At 35.4% G+C, this 16,233-nt stretch overlaps 2 protein-coding genes across 2 annotated transcripts in view; one reads left to right on the top strand and one right to left on the bottom strand.

Moving 5' to 3' along the window:
- Positions 1–801: 801 nt before the first annotated feature.
- On the bottom strand, positions 802–4,883 carry LOC116295701 (protein phosphatase 1 regulatory subunit 42). Its single transcript, XM_031703605.2, has 6 exons — positions 4,684–4,883; positions 3,839–4,005; positions 3,293–3,431; positions 2,539–2,773; positions 1,725–2,091; positions 802–1,251 (listed from the first exon to the last, which is right to left on the bottom strand). The coding sequence occupies exons 1-6, from the start codon at positions 4,813–4,815 to the stop codon at positions 1,149–1,151; spliced, it is 1,143 nt and encodes a 380-aa protein (XP_031559465.1). The 5' UTR covers positions 4,816–4,883; the 3' UTR covers positions 802–1,148.
- A 438-nt stretch (positions 4,884–5,321) lies between these two features.
- Positions 5,322–16,233, top strand: part of LOC116295708 (protein FAM135A) — a 37,681-nt gene continuing 26,769 nt past the window's right edge. Inside the window, exons 1-15 of the mRNA XM_089033466.1 lie at positions 5,322–5,377; positions 5,984–6,260; positions 6,681–6,763; positions 8,295–8,449; positions 8,930–9,000; positions 9,707–9,880; positions 10,231–10,345; positions 11,001–11,056; positions 11,318–11,415; positions 11,953–12,002; positions 12,102–12,167; positions 13,950–14,039; positions 14,482–14,555; positions 15,296–15,456; positions 15,821–15,916. Coding sequence (XP_088889592.1) covers positions 6,181–6,260; positions 6,681–6,763; positions 8,295–8,449; positions 8,930–9,000; positions 9,707–9,880; positions 10,231–10,345; positions 11,001–11,056; positions 11,318–11,415; positions 11,953–12,002; positions 12,102–12,167; positions 13,950–14,039; positions 14,482–14,555; positions 15,296–15,456; positions 15,821–15,916 — 1,369 coding nt within the window. The 5' untranslated portion in view covers positions 5,322–5,377; positions 5,984–6,180. The remainder of the gene's footprint in view (positions 5,378–5,983; positions 6,261–6,680; positions 6,764–8,294; positions 8,450–8,929; positions 9,001–9,706; positions 9,881–10,230; positions 10,346–11,000; positions 11,057–11,317; positions 11,416–11,952; positions 12,003–12,101; positions 12,168–13,949; positions 14,040–14,481; positions 14,556–15,295; positions 15,457–15,820; positions 15,917–16,233) is intronic.

Below are 16,233 nucleotides of genomic sequence, written 5' to 3'. Positions count from 1 at the left end.
GTCTAGTACCACAAGGGTTGCACAACCACATTTCTCACTTGGTCTAGTACCACAAGGGTTGCACAACCACATTTCTCACTTGGCCCAGTACCACAAGGGTTGCACATACACATTTCTCACTTGGTCTAGTACCACAAGGGTTGCACATGTACATTTCTCACTTGGTCTAGTACCACAAGGGTTGCACATGTACATTTCTCACTTGGTCTAGTACCACAAGGGTTGCACATGTACATTTCTCACTTGGTCTAGTACCACAAGGGTTGTACAACCACATTTCTCACTTGGTCTAGTACCACAAGGGTTGCACATGTACATTTCTCACTTGGTCTAGTACCACAAGGGTTGCACATGTACATGGCTCACTTGGTCTAGTACCACAAGGGTTGCACATGCACGTTTCTTACTTGGTCCAGTACCACAAGGGTTGCACAACCACATTTCTCACTTGTTCCATTACCACAAGGGTTGCACATGCACATTTCTCACTTGGTCTAGTACCACAAGGGTTGCACATGTACATTTCTCACTTGGTCTAGTACCACAAGGGTTGCACAACAACATTTCTCACTTGGTCCATTACCACAAGGGTTGCATATGCACATTCCTCTCTTGGTCCAGTACTTTTGTCCAGGTAATTTTGCTGTCTGGAATAAAATTTAATTCTTTCATCATCCTCAATGAAGACGAAAATCTCTTTTTAAATTGTACCTCAAATCGCTTCAAATTTTGCCCATGTAAATGGACTTTTATATTTAGCCAAATAAATGAAAAACTTAAGAAAATACAAAAACCACAGTAATCGTTTCATTGTTTTATCAACTTTTTCAGTTCTTCATTTTCATCTGTTACAATTTTTTTTTATATCTCTTATGATAGAAAACATATTTACATTTCAAACATCGCTATATACTTTTAGTTTTATGTTTCTTCTCTTCCAGTAGGTTTCTTCTTAAGACCGTCTTTGGAGCATTTTTCATATTAAAACTCATTTTCCTTATTTCCGAGGAAAAGCCTTGATTGTCTATTTACATGTTAATAAAACTTTAAATTACTCTAAGAATTCATTTTTACTTTATACACACATTAAACCTCATGTTTATGTATATAGGCACTATATATATATGTGTGTGTGTGTGTGTGTGTGATCAAGTCTGTAAAGGAAGGGGCGGGCCACTATGCAGGTCACTGTCTGTTTCCCAAGAAGGTTCATGGACCATGGGCCGAGGAGGAGCAAAGATATTTGGAAACCTGAAAGTAGTAAAGAAGATCAGTTAATCTCAAAGTCTCATGTCACAAAAACTTGAAAGGATACACTAAGACCTATTTTCAATAGTCCCCTTCACAGTTCCCTGTCCATGTAACCATACCTGTGCATGGAATTGAAAACAGCCGTGACCAATCAGTCCAAGGTGTAAAAAGAGGTCTTATACGTAATTGCAAGGTCAATGTGGTTCTTGCTTCCATGCACAGGCACAGTTACCTTTCAAGATGGTGCAGGGAACCGTGAAGGGGACTACTAAGGTGAGAGCCCTGTTATTCACCATTGCCACTGACTATGTTTTCTGTTATTCACCATTGCCACTGACTATGTTTTCTGTAAAGTTGTGTTTTCACGAAGTTTTACTATCGTAACATTTATGTGTCAAACTGCAAAAAACTAAGCTAACCGATACAGCAAAACACAATGTGGTCAACTTCAAACTGGGAAATATGAAACTAACCTTGACATCGATATGTCAGGTGCTTGACCTCTTTGCTTCAGTAGGGTTGAATTAGGAGCACGTGCTTGCACCATAGCAGCTAATGTCTTAGTATTTCTGCTAAATGTTGTAGCTTGACTTGGCTCGACAGGACCAGCCAGTCGTATCAGCGGACTGACACCTGCTTCCACTAAGTAGCCACTTCCAGGCTGATTCGAATGAAAGGAGCCTTGAAGAGTAGCCAGCGTTGGAATGGTTGAGAGAGAGTTTGACGATGGTGCTTCTAGATGGTATTGTCTTTTATGAAGCCTTCTGGCATCTTTGTTAGCTTTCCAGTTCATCAGAAAACTTCTTGCTGTTTCATTAATTTCTTTGCCATCTAACATCACTGTTGATTGAAGATTAATAATAGCTGGTTAACATCAGAGGTACAACATAGTACATCAATACTCAGACTCAGAGGCCAACAAAATATGGATCATGAAACTTCTAAGTTCACCCTTCAAATAATGCAACTTCTCCTGAAGGTGAATATTATTCCTGGAATAAGACAGGTGCAAAAAGGGGAGATACTTTATTGTGTTCTTCTCTCCCTAAATCACTTTATCCATGGGATAAGGATTTATCCATTGGATAGCGCTATCCACCCTTCATCCGTACAACTGGGCCCAGAGTTTCTCAAGGTAATATAGTTTTCCCTCCAAAATCAACATGTGCATGATTCGATAGTGGATGAAACTCAACATCCAGAATGTTCCAATATCATTTCAATGGCACATTAATAAATAAATAAATTTGAAATATTTCAATTGCTATGTTCGAAACACGACTTTACCTAGTGATCGTGACATGATAATCACTCTATCTCTGTACTTCTTCTTGCAGCAGAAGGGATTTCCGGTGGTTTCTAGTCTCCATAATGATGTCCAGGAAGCCAATACCCTTGATAGTTCCTTCATGTCTGTGAGATAGTTGTTTTCCACAATAAACTGGGTCATATTTGTTAAGCACTTTAGTTCCTCTATAGCGTCAATGTTGTTTTCAGAAATGTTGAGAACAGAAAGGCATTTCTAGAAAATCAATTAATAATAATAATTAATTGTATATAAATCTATTTTTTCTAGATAATTTTTCACAAGAATTGAAATGGTCAAAAATTTTATAATTTCTATTCTAGCATCCCAGTAATGGTTTCAAATGAAACTGGAATTTCAATAGTTTAATATTGTTATATGGGATATGATTGCAGCTATTAAAAGTAATTGCAGGTGAGGCAATTTCAGGTAATAATAATAATAATAATAATAATGAAATAATGATAATGATTTAAAAGCGCCCTTTGTACTGTATATGGATATAATCAATAATAATAATGATAATAATGAATTTAATATAGTGCTGTCCTAAATGCTTTACAATCAATCAAAATCATAGGTAAGAGTCTTTGTCCATTTTAATTTTTGCCCAAAATTATCTCACTTATGGTAACACATGATATTTTCAATAGTGCAATCTTCATGTCTAAGAATCAATCAAACTATTGGATTACCTAAAAAATATTGCAATAAAAGACCACTGATGTTACTTACAGCTAAACTCTGCAGCGACCGTGGTTCAAACAGCAGTTTTTCACCAGGAGGAAGCCTTTGTTTCTCAATATGAAGTTCTTTTAAATTTTCCAGTTTTTCGAGTCCTTCCACAACTGTTATACAATTACTACCAAGATATCTGGGAGAAAAAAACAATACTTTTTAATCCTGGTTTAACCATGCAATAGTGGTAAACAAAATCGAAAAAACACTGAAATCAGGGCTTAAATTATGGCTTTTCAATGGCCAGACATGATGACTGCCATGCTGGACTGAGCAAAATGCAACCAGTGAACGTACATGACTTGTTAAGAGAACCACACTATAAGGCATTTGTCTGGACAATGGCCTATTTTGACCAAATACTCATATTTATCAACCAATATTATTTGCATATTTTAAAATTTGGCTATTTCTGTGTTTATTCAACCTGCTTCTCCATTTTTGGATAACAGACTGATGAACCCACTCTCAAGTTTGAATCATTACAATAAATTCATTAGTGATGTTACAATATTTCTAAGTTAAGCTTCATCCATGACTTACAGTTTTGATAACTTTTTGCAGTGGTCAAGCCCTTCGATTCTTGAAAGTTTGTTATTTTGCAGATACAGATGAGTCAGATTAGCAGCAAAACTAAGATTCCTTATTCTTGAAATACTGTTGTCATACAGGTAAAGAACTGAAAGGTTTTTGCAGGAAGATAAGTTATCCTATAAGAAATACAAAATGAAGTTTAATGTTTATATCATTTTTATTAATCATTGACTCTGATAACTAACTATAATAAGTAAAGATGTCTGGTCTTTTGGTTTTTGTTAATCAAATCTTAAGGCTCAGGTCAAACTTGGAACTGCACATGAGCTAAACCTAATTGAAACAATGGATAACGAGGTGGTCTTTTTTGATGTCATTAAGTTGGGCTCATGTGAACTTACACAGTCAGATTCAGTATTTTCGATTGCCAGATGTCAAAAACCCATTCAATGGTATTCTTATTTATGTCATTTTATAATTCCAAGGTACTGTATATCTCAACTTGGGACATAGAATTTATTCTCAATTTCTTTCGATTCTTTAAACACGAGACCATTCTTTTACTATATGGATTTTATCAAGGCACAAAAAAGATTTTGCGATCTCTTTATCCTGAGTATCAATCATGATCTTGACAAATTTGAAATGGAATTCTAAAATTAAAACTCCAAGTTCAAATGACAAAAATTGATCAAACGCTTTCTACAGCAATCAAAAACCTTACTATAACAAATTTGCCACAGCTATTACCAAAATATAAAGGAATTATAACATCAGATACATGATTTAAGAAGTCTAAGATCAAGTACCAAACTAAACGTCCGAATATTCAAACAAACAGACCCAATACTCACAATCTCATCAATGCCTTTCTCTGCGAAGTACAAGTGAGTCAACCTTTTTAAATAATGATTTAAAGTCTCTCCACGTTTCTTTTTGGTGTGACTGGGACATTTTGCTAGCATCTCCAGCGTTATTTTGCCCATTTTTAGGAGAATATATATTCTTAAACCTCGAAATGTAAGAATTTCAGCTTGTTTGACTCAGTAATCAAGATGGCTGGCTTTTTATACTAAAAGGTCACGTGACAGCAACAAATAATTGAAACTATAGCAACGGCATAAATTCGTTACCAATCTTCCTCATTAGAGTAATTTTCAAGAAAATGAAAAAAATAGAAAAAAGAAATATTGGTACAAAAATTATTAACATTATTTGCAAAAAAACGTATTATATTCTTTGAATTTAATGCAGATTGAAACTCTAAAGAAAAAAACGGTTTGCGAAATTGTATATTGTCTTAGAATTTTGAAATTTAAATTATTTTTTGAGTTTTTTTTCTTTTTATTGATATACTTTATTCTTACTGAGAAAACGAGTGTTTATCTCTGTTTGTGTTTGGATTTAACGTTGTTGTTTTTTGTTGATTTTTCGTTAATTTTTTGTTTTTTGTTTTTGTTGTTGTGACCGCGAGGAACTGCGTTCTAAACCAAGCAAAACAAAATGGCGGCAGATATAGGAAGGATGTCCTATCGGAATACCAAAATAGTAAGTACTCAATATTCAAGTTTATAAGTTATCCTACTTACAGAACCACTAATATTACTCCTCATTCGACTTGACCTAACGGCAGCTCCTGCTTTTTTGAGTTCAATTATATGGAGTTTGATTCAGTCCGATTTGAGTCACCAACCGAAGCTGTGACAAATTGTTTTGAGTTTTAATAGTAAACGTATTCAGCACTAGAGTACGCAACAAAAAGGAATTAAAAATAGGTATTGAAGTGTAAACTGTCCAAGTCAATCTTAGCAGAATAAAATTTTTGAACAAGTTTGAACAAACTCCAAATTCCATGGCCAGTTCTTCAGTCTTTAAGCTTAAGCTTATTTTTCACCCAAACTGTTCTTTTCTGAATTACGATTCAATAATTATCGTGGATATCTTAATACTATCTTAAATGCTAGCTATTTTGGTTATTATTAGAAACAGTTGACAACAGAGAACCAGTGGACGTTTAAAAATTATCGAACGTTTAAACTTAATCAACTACTGTAACCTTGCTAAAATAAGCTTTACACTATTTCATTTGGATATCGAAATTTAGAGGTCGTAAAAAATTGAAACTTCATTTATTATTATTATTTTTTCCTTCAGGTCGTAATCCCCTGAGATGGTATAAATTACCCGTGGAAGGAAGTACACATTTTGCTCAGATCTGGCTTGGATTTACATGTCTATATTCTGTACCAATTGCGGTTTTTATCAAACGAGATAGCAAGATTTACTTGAGTACTTTATCATTTTGAACGATCTCCAGCGGAGTCCTGACCATTGATGCATTTACTTCAAACATGTCCGGTGATCTACAAGCAACACTCGAAATTTCTGTTGAATTTTCAACATTTCACAATGTAGACCTGTTTCAAAGAGGGTAAGTTAGACTAGGCTGTCCTTTTTGGTGTTTCGACCTCTGCTAAGTATTTATAATTGTGGCAGGTTTAATTTTCCTTGACTGTGATGATCAAGAAAATTAAGATCATATTTTAAGTTTGTACAGTTCTTCCTATATATTGAGAGCTTATTTTGTCTGACTATCTAATTGAAATCGTACTATAATTCTACTATTTGTCAAATTTTACTCTTCTGGTAATAAAGTTTTTTTGAATTAGGAATATTGCCATTAACCCCTTATGATCTCTGACATAAACAACTATTGCATGTGCTAGAATTTTCGTTTTCTTTTTCTTCCCTCTTATTTTGTATTCTTCTTTCATCTTTTGTTTTAATTATTAAAAAATAGATAATGTGATAATTTGAAAATTAAAACCATTTTTCGTATCTTTATTTCAAGGTATTATCAAATCAGATGCTCCCTAAAGCCTCCCGAGAAATCAGTTAGCTGTGTTGATGTTGAGTACAGAATAACCAATGGAGGTATGTACAGGTGTTTCTCATCTGTAGAAACTGATTGCCAGCCATTCTATTTAAACTTGAAACACTCCGAGTTTCTGTTGAGTAATTATCAAGTCACTGTAAAAAAGGTCTTTTATTTGAATCCCTATGTGAAACCCATTGTAACAAATTTCATTCCAATCTGATCTGCAATAGTTTGAAAAGGGTTTGGCCAGATTTTAATTTCATTTTCAATTGTTGAAGTTCAGAAAGTGAAAGAATAACATCTTTGAATATAACTTATATACTGTAGACATTTAGCAAGAAGTATGTTGTACAGTGTAAACAAAGAAAAGTATGCTTTCTAAACTTACTGTACATCACTTGCAACTGTTTTACTTTGTTTTAATGTTAAATAAAACATAGAGTAATAGCAATAATTAATACATTCATAATATTAAGTTACAGTTATTTGCAACTGTCTATTTAAATCGTAATTGGTTTCAGAGTAGGCTGATCTGTTTGCTGGGAGCCAATCTTTCGACACTCCTAGTTTGATTAAAAGTGTCCGTTTTATGTATACTGAGCAATGATATAATACCATTAGGATAAAAACAATAATGTGCAAGTAGCAGGGATGTAAGAGCATAATTTTTCTTCGGGGGGGAATAAAAATGAAAGTAAGATTTTATTGAATAAATAGAAAGTGCACGCCTGCTGGTACGTAACTAGCCATGGTTCTCTTATATTTGAATACAAGAATTTAGTTTTATAATTGTCAGATTTTAGTATTCTTACAGAAGGTAAATTTGAAAAATTGTTTCTCGAAAATTTTTCTTTGTAATTTTTCTTTGAAAAATGTTTTCTAAAAAAATGGTCCTCATTTGTCCTTTTTGATTTTTTTTGATAGTGGTATGTTGTTACAGATCAAAACAGACTTGATAATCAATCATGGTTACTCAATTAGACATAGATCGTGGCTAAACACTTTCTTATTGGTTGAGATAGATTAAGGTGATTGCTTGATCATGCATGAACTCTCTCAACTGATACTCTATTAGCCAATCAGTATGCAGGAAAGCCATATTGTACAAAATGCATGTATATCTTGTAATAGACCATTGCAGCTCAATTTAGAGGGCAAAACAATAGGTTTTCAATTCTACACAGATTAAAATTCTCTTGCTTAATGTCCTCCTGATTGAGTTCCTTTGATGTCACATGCAAGGAATTAACAATTCCCCCATTTCATCAAGGGATTGTGGGTTTTTTATGTTTTTGATGCTAAAATTCCTTCAGTTGGTTGGTATTTTCAATTCTGTTGGGATTAAATAGTTATACAATGGTTTTGAGTGCCATCTGATAAAATATCTCATTTGTCACTTAAATTTTCTTAGTAAACATCCTTGTCTGAAGGCTTGTGCATATACTAGAAAATACAAGTATGGTATGCCACTCAAGACCATTGCATAACTAGTAAATATTAATGTTTTCTACTCTAAATCTTTATTATTAAAAGTTAATCTTGAGCATCTTGGATATTAATTATGTTTTTATTCTGACTTTCTTTCAGACTATCAATCAGATGATTGTCTTTTCCCTGCACTGGTCACACCAACAGGTCTGGCAGCTGTGTCCAAGACATTCCAAATCCTGTACAGAAATGAGGACATACAGATCAATGATGCTTTTATTTTTACTCTCAGTATGCTTGTCGATAGTAACAAGGTAAGGAAACATTTCGTAAAAGGATGGGTGGAGTGAGCTGTTAATGCACTGTTTCTACCAAAGCTCGATGTCATATGCGAGTAGAGTAATAATTACTCGTTGGGTTCTTCTGTGCTTCTCCTATTCTGGTACTCAAAATTGCAATTGGATCTGGCATTGAAACCTTAACCTAAGCATCTGGCTCAGGAAACTGAGCATTTGACTACTTTGACGACGTGGCACCATGTGGCGAGGAAAACGAAACAAAAATACTGAAATGACAAGTCCACTATATTTGAGAAATTTCCTCAGTTGTTAGTTTTGAAGAATGAAGGTGCTTGATTGACAGCTGTCAATATGGTGACTTGTTTAAAACCTTTGCGTTATATGTGCATTCTTTAAAAATGCCTGAGTGCAAACTTTGCTTAGACCAAACTTATTGGGTTTCAATAAAAATATAGTACTGTAACATTTGATTGATGGTTGTTTTTTTCCTATTAGGTGACAGAACAAATTGATCAGGCTGATATACAGTTGCTGGTAGAGCTTTATTTCTCAGATTCTGAAGTTGGGTTAGTTCCTATATCAATACTTCTTTATTAGAAAATATCTTAATATCTTTAATAATCATAAGATGATCAGAATTAGTAAGTTGTAATGAAAACATGTCAAAAGTGTACTTTACCACTGATACTGTTATCATTGCTATGTACTAATCAAGGCAAAAGTTGAGACAGGTCAATGAGCATTAGTCAAATTCAACAAGTGGTCTATCTTCAAATGCTGCATTCTGATTGGATGAGCTTCTACTAGGCTATAATTTATAGCCTACTAGTAGCAGAAAGTGCTGACTTTGAAATACAGCCAAAATTACATGAAATATAACTTTAATTAGAAACTTGTTTGCATCTATATATTTGACTGACTAGTTGGATTTGACTGAAGCAATTGATTCTCTCGCCCTCATGGCCTATGAGTCAATAGCCTATTCGGCTTTCAGCCAAGGACTAATTGCAAAATAGACTACCATCTATCAAAAAAATCATTCCCATATACCTTTTCAGGTTAATCCCACATACTTAATTCTTAAGCCGCCAATTTATTTCTTTGATGGTAGTATTTTGCCGAACAAATGCACATTTTGTCCAGACTTTGTCTGTTGACCAGCTTTTATTTTGAGCCCTGGAAAACCAATGCAGTATCCTTGTGATTTAAGGTACTTACATGTATTTACATGTATGATCTGTATTATATTTTTTAATTTGGTTGTCATTATAGGCTTGATTCACCAGAGGCACTTCAAAGTGTCACGTCACAAGCACTAAAGCTACATCTTTCCTGCGTCAAAGGACTTCACCACCATGTTCCAGTCCTCTTTGATTATTTTCACTTTGGTGTGATTGATACTACAATTCATGCAGTTTTAACCAAGCTCAGTCTACCAGATCCAAGGTGAAGTGTATGAATGAAACCTGAATGAAACCTGCTGTACAGTAATCTGGAATATTTCCAATAAAATTTTCACCTCCCCCCCCCACTCCCCTCAACACAACCAGAAAATATAAATAGACATACTGTATTTCAACAATGTGCTGGGAAATTTGAGCAAAATACGGGTGACTACTCACCAATTTTAACACCCCTGGATCCACCCCTGATGGGCTATTGACCCCTGCCTATTTGGGCTACAGGTCTAATTATTACATTTATTACATTGACGCACATGCTTTGTTTTCATAGTTAACTTCTTGACTTTGTGTTAAAAGCAATAAATTTATCTGTGTCAAATGTTCCTTCTGTAGCATTTTAAAACCAGTAAAGTCCTCATGGTTTTCTAAGATTCCCTCCAACGCCAGACTGTCCACACCATTGTTTTATTCCAAATTGTTTGGCAGCAAACCTCCTAACAACGTTCTCGTAAGTATTCTATTATTTGTTTCTTCCCATCAAGCAACTTTTCACTTGAATGTACAATAGACCTATCCCGAATTCGCTTGACTGGTCACGAAACAATGGTTTCAAGTCAAGGTTGGACTTGATGAATAAAATAATCAAGTGCACTCTTGACTTCAAACCATTGTTTCATGGTCAGTCAAGCGAATTCAGGATAGGTCTATTGCCTGCATGTGTCTACTAGAAAATACAAGTGGCTTGTGGGATATTCCTTTTCATGCCACTGAAAACTATTGTATTCTTTGTTTGCTCATGACATCATAGCCACTATCTTGGTTGAACTTAACAAAAGAATAATAAATTGTCAATGAATGTTTTTGTTATATCGAACATGGCTGCTGTGTCTTTTGTTATTCACTCCCTTGGGAATGATTGAAAACCAGCAATAGAGGGTTTGCACCAACACATGATGGCAGCCACGACAGTAGGCAGGAACTAGGCAGGAACAGGTGCAATCTGGTGTATGTGAGGAATAACTCAGTTTCCCAGAGGAAAAAGACTCTAATGTTGTGCCTCCTATCATGGATTCCATCATGTGATGGTACAAAGCCTCTATAACTGGTAGTATATATGCCACCTCACTTAGTGCAATCTTGTCTGTATGTGTTTTCTTATCTAGAACTCCAAGACACCAGCAGAAGAAAGACAGATAAGATTTGCATATGACACTCACAGGTAGGTTGGTTAGTTAGACTCTAAAGCCAAATTTTTTTGGGTGGAGGAGGGGTGTGGGTGAAGGGGCAGGGGTGGGGGTGGGGGTGGAAGAGGAGAAGAAGTGTGAAAACTCACCATCCCTTATCTCTATTCCCATATTTTGAAATTTAACACGGATGCATGGCTGTTCTGCCAAACCATAAACAAGAGCAGCAAAGAACTCAAAATTGTTGTACTAAGAATGACCCAATCGTGTTTCATGTTTTTGTTATATTTTTGTAGATCCCTTTGCAGCACATTGCTATCTGCTCAAGTCAACTTGTTGGCACACTTTCAATTTCTTTCTGAATTCTTACCAGCCAGTCAGCAAATACAAATAGGTTTGTTAACATATAATATGGATGATCCTTTTCTTGCTTCTTTTTGTTTTTATTCATCCCATCCATCCATCCATCCATCCATCCGTCCATCCATCCATCCATCCATCCATCCATTCATTCAACCCATCCATCCATCCATTCACTCCATCCACCCACCCACCCATCCATCCACCCATCCACTCATTCTTCTGTTCGTAAATCCATCTGTTCACCCCATCCACCCATACATCCGTTCATTCATCTCATCCACCCACCCACCCATCCATCCATCCACCCATCCACTCAACATTTTTCTGTCTGTCCATCCATCTGTCCATCCATCCATCCATCCAACTATCCATCCATTATGTAGTCTAATTCATTCAAACAACAGAAAAGATAATCAAATTATGTGACAGAAAAGAGAAACTATCAATGCCATAATGTGCAAAATAAATAGATACAATAAATTTATCAAATTCCTTTTTATTTCCTTTTTTGCATTTGGCTTTGTTGTTGATACTTTAGCCATGGATAATATATAAAATTTTTTTTCAGAGTCATTGGATTTTGGTGAGAGAATCGAAAATTTGACTGAAGGAATTGAGGTATATCTTATTGTTTGACTATACAACATACACCAGAATTATTATCTTATTAATGACCTTGCAGATACCTTAAATTAAACTTTCTGTCTATTTCCTCAGTCTATACAAAATGCTAATGAGGTGTTTTCCAAGATTTGTTGTGACCTTGACAACATCAGCTCCGAGGTAAGAATGTCTGGGAACCTAATTGTACGTACATTAGACAACAAAATAAATATGACATTGAAGTATTTATTTTCTTTTTAAAACAAAAACACTTGTTATATTTTTAGTATCTCCACAGCTCACTTCCAGAAATCAAACTCATTTCTCATTTTTCTTCTCATTTATTTTTAATTAAATATTTTTTGGATTTGTTTTATTGGCGTTTTTTTGTTTGGTTCGTTGGTTGAATTTTTTTCGTTTTTCGTATTCTTTTGTAAAGAGGAAAAAATGATAAATGGGAATTAACAGTGGTTTCATGTGGTGTGCGCTGCCGTGGCCTCTCACCAATGCAACTTGAATCGGTTTAGATTCCCAGACTAGGTGTCTTATGTTAGTCGAGTTGCTTGTTGGTTCTCTCCTGTGCTTCGAGGGTTTTTCTCCAGGTTCTTTGGTTTTCCTTCATCCTCTAATATCAAATTCTAAATTCCAATCTGATATTAGGGTTTTCACCTGTTGTGATTAATGCATGCTGTAATAATAACAGCCCAAGATAATCGATAGATAGAATTAAAAGTTTATTCTTGTGGAGGGAGAAAAACCAGAGAACCTGAAGAAAAACCCTTAAAGAACAAGAGAGCACCACCTTTTTGTCTTTTTTTTTTTTTTTTTTTTTTTTGTGCACGTTTTTATATTTTATTTTATATATAAACCTATCCTGTAACTTCTTCTATTTCGTGTGAGTGTGTGATTTTTAACCTTTCTTAACAAATTAAGACTTTAAAAACATTTATAAGATCTAAAATAATACGTCATTATAGATGCTTTTGATCAATGCGTTTATTCTAAAGTCATTTCAATTATTTTGTCTGTTTGTGGTTGAAACACGAACTGTTTTTTCCTGATGAAACTAAGATAAGATTATCCCGCAGCCCCCCACCAAGAAATTCCCACATACGATGTTCTAAATAGAGGATATTACATGGCCGTGAAAAGATACGGATTTTATCTACGAGCGTTGAGGTGATATCTTACGAGTGAGAGCAGCAAACGAGTAAGATATTCTTGAAAAGAGAAGTTAAAATCCGTATCTCCAAACGGCCATGTAATATATGAAATGAAATTTTAGTGGTTTTTACCGGGTTACCTGTGGTAAACCGGTCATAAAATACCTTCGTTTTTTTTTTTTTTTTTATCATTTAATGTGATTTCTAATAGTCTTACCATGGATGTCACATGTAAAGATATCACTTTTTTGTAATAGAGAAACGGGGGGGGGGGCGGGGGGCACTCCGCTATATTCGAAATACGGGTACGTGCCGCTAAACAGGGTATGGTTTTCAGCGATTCTATTCTGGAACAGGGTATATAAAATCGCGCTCGCTCTAGGACAGGGTATATGAAGTCACGCTCTCTCCTCTCTGGAACAGGGTGTCTATTTTGGCGATACCGGAACAGGGTTTTTCATATACAATAAATCATCATTCAGCAAATCAGATTTACCTTTACGATATTTACTCTGGAAAAGGGTATGGTTTTCAGCGATCATACTCTGGAACAGGGTCAGGGTTTGGAGGGCTCAGCGGCACATCCCTACCCTAAACGGGCAAGAGTACCAAACCCCCAAGAATTATAATATCGATGATTATATATCAAATTACCATATTACATGAAAATTTCGCGACGCCTTTTATAATTTTGCAATTTTGGAGATCGGATGTTTTTTCGCGACACTAAAATTTCTCGATTTTACTGAATAGCGCCAAAACAATAACAAGAGCTATAACAGGTTTGTTTTTATTACAGATTGCATTAGTTTGGTCTCAGTTCATGGAATCGTTCACTCTAAACAAGCGCGTCTTACCATTCCTACAAGAGGAGCATCACAGACAAAGGGTAAAACATTAAAACAACAACTAGTAAAAAGATATCAGATCAAAAAATAAATTAGATAAATAAAAAGATATCAAAAAAATAAAAAGATATCACACACTTATCAGTTCACGGACGTATCAGTTTCATGGGCAGGTCTAGGATTTTGAGAATTTTTTAAGGCGGTGTTCAAGGCGTAAGTTTCTAAGCGGGTTATAAACATGATCTTCCGAAAGATTTTTATATCTCAAATTGTTTGTAATAGAGTACATACAATATATCCATGAAAAAGTTAACTAACAAAATAGTACAAATTAGTGCAAAGTTATGTAGGTCTACGGTCTACTGAGGTCGACTGGACTTACTGATTTTTCACATATATATCGTATGCACTCTATTGTTTTGCGCACTGTTTTTCTCTGCTTTTCACTTTTGTCACAAAGAAATTTTTTTTGCTATTTTGTAGATCGGACATTTTACAGAGGCCTTCTTCCTTCAAGAGTTTACATGGGAAGAGCTTCAAAATTCCCAAGAACAAAGGTGAGGTATACCATAATATTCAAGGGAGTTTTAAATTGACGTCCCCCCCTGCAAACCGTAAACATATGACCACGTTTTCATCGTTTCCCTGTATTTAACTCGACCTTTTGCAAACCTTCTCATCAAACACAAAATTAAATATTCTTTTGTTTATCTACTACTTGGAGATCTTTGCCATTCCTTTTCACTGCATGGTCAACTGACGTTTCACGTTTGCTCATAACGAGATTTATACTCTCTATCGTTCGTTCGGTTCGTTTCGTTTCGGCTTAAAATGCCTATGACACCTAAATAAATAGGTAAATAAATAGTTTTACCACAATTGTAAATTTTCTCGCGCGCTGATTGGTTAAAAAACGTCGTAAGTAAGAGGCCATACCAACAAATGGTGTCATGCAAGATTTCGTGCAGTCTATTTCCTAGAGTTTTGTGAGTTTTGTAGTAAAAAACAAATTTACGATGGTTTAGCGTGGTATGTCCTCTTATTTACCACGATATGACGTCAAAAGTTGGTCAAAATGTTATGGACTCACGAGGCGTAAGCCGTAAGCTTTTCAGCATTGATTCTACTTGAAGTAAATATTTTAATGGTAAAATATTTTTATATGATTTGAGTGATGGAAATATCAAGGTTTATACTTACAATATGTTAATGAGTGTGACATCAAAGGAGCAACCAAAATTCCTTGACGTTTCTCACTCATTATCTGCTTTGCGCAAATCTTTCTTTTTTCGTTTAGTTTTCAGTTACACCAGAGTCTTGGACAAGGGATAAAGAGTTCACGTTATTATCAGTCAATCCCGCCTGTTGTTGTCGAATGCCCTGCCCTGGACGGAGACCACAGTTCCATGCCAATCATCTTTGAAGACAAGTATAGCCATAAGGAACCAGATCAAGCAGGTATGGATGCTTTACTTCCATCCTTTTTTCTGTCTGTCTGTCTGTCTGTCTGTCTGCTGTCTGTTTGCTGTCTATCTGTCTGTCTGTTTGTTGTCTGTCTGTCTGCTGTCTGTTTGCTGTCTGTCTGTCTGTTTGTTGTCTGTCTGTCTGTTTGTTGTCTGTCTGTCAGTTTGCTGTCTGTTTGCTGTCTGTCTGTCTGTTTGTCTGTCTGTCTGTTTGTCTGTCTGTCTGTCTGTCTGTCTGTCTCTTGTCTGTTGTCTGTCGATCGGTCGGAGTATCTACTTACATGCGTATCTCTCGGTTGGTCAGTGTGCGTACCTAGCTCTTCAAAACATTAATCGATCCCTATTTGCTTCGATTACAGAAGCTTCCAACAAAGCAAACCTGGAAGATATCGACGTTACATTTGGTCCAGAGAACGGTGATCTTGGTGATGACGAGATGGTGATTATCAATGCAGGTTCGTTTTCTATAATCACTCAACTATCATTTGCACGTTATCTTATTCCATTCAAATATCTTCTAAGTGTTGAATCGACAAAAAAACATATATTTTGATTACCACCAACGAATCATAATATTTAGCTTTTGCACAATTATGTCTAAAAACATATACCAACTTGTGTACTTCCTAAGAACGCGCACGCTCATTGGTTAATTGGAGGTGAATCAGTATTGTACGATATTCACCTCTGAATCTCGGAATATTGGGTCGGCAACAAAATGGCATCTGCCGGCAATCGTTTTGCTACAATTTTCGAAGAGGAACTTGAAAAA

Source organism: Actinia tenebrosa, unplaced genomic scaffold (genome assembly GCF_029948245.1).
Source record: "Actinia tenebrosa isolate PJP-AT-01 unplaced genomic scaffold, QUT_ActTen_1.0 PGA_scaffold1__47_contigs__length_23844297, whole genome shotgun sequence".
NCBI lineage: Eukaryota > Metazoa > Cnidaria > Anthozoa > Actiniaria > Actiniidae > Actinia > Actinia tenebrosa.
This window is presented reverse-complemented; position numbering and strand designations above follow the sequence as displayed.

Excerpts from the sequence above, each read along its gene's own strand:
- LOC116295701 (XM_031703605.2), bottom strand. The coding sequence starts at position 4,815 with ATGGGCAAAATAACGCTGGAGATGCTAGCAAAATGTCCCAGTCACACC. Across the intron at positions 4,006-4,683 it reads AGAAAGGCATTGATGAGATT|GATAACTTATCTTCCTGCAA; the intron begins GTGAGTATTGGG and ends TATTTCTTATAG. Across the intron at positions 3,432-3,838 it reads TGCAAAAAGTTATCAAAACT|ATATCTTGGTAGTAATTGTA; the intron begins GTAAGTCATGGA and ends TTTTTCTCCCAG.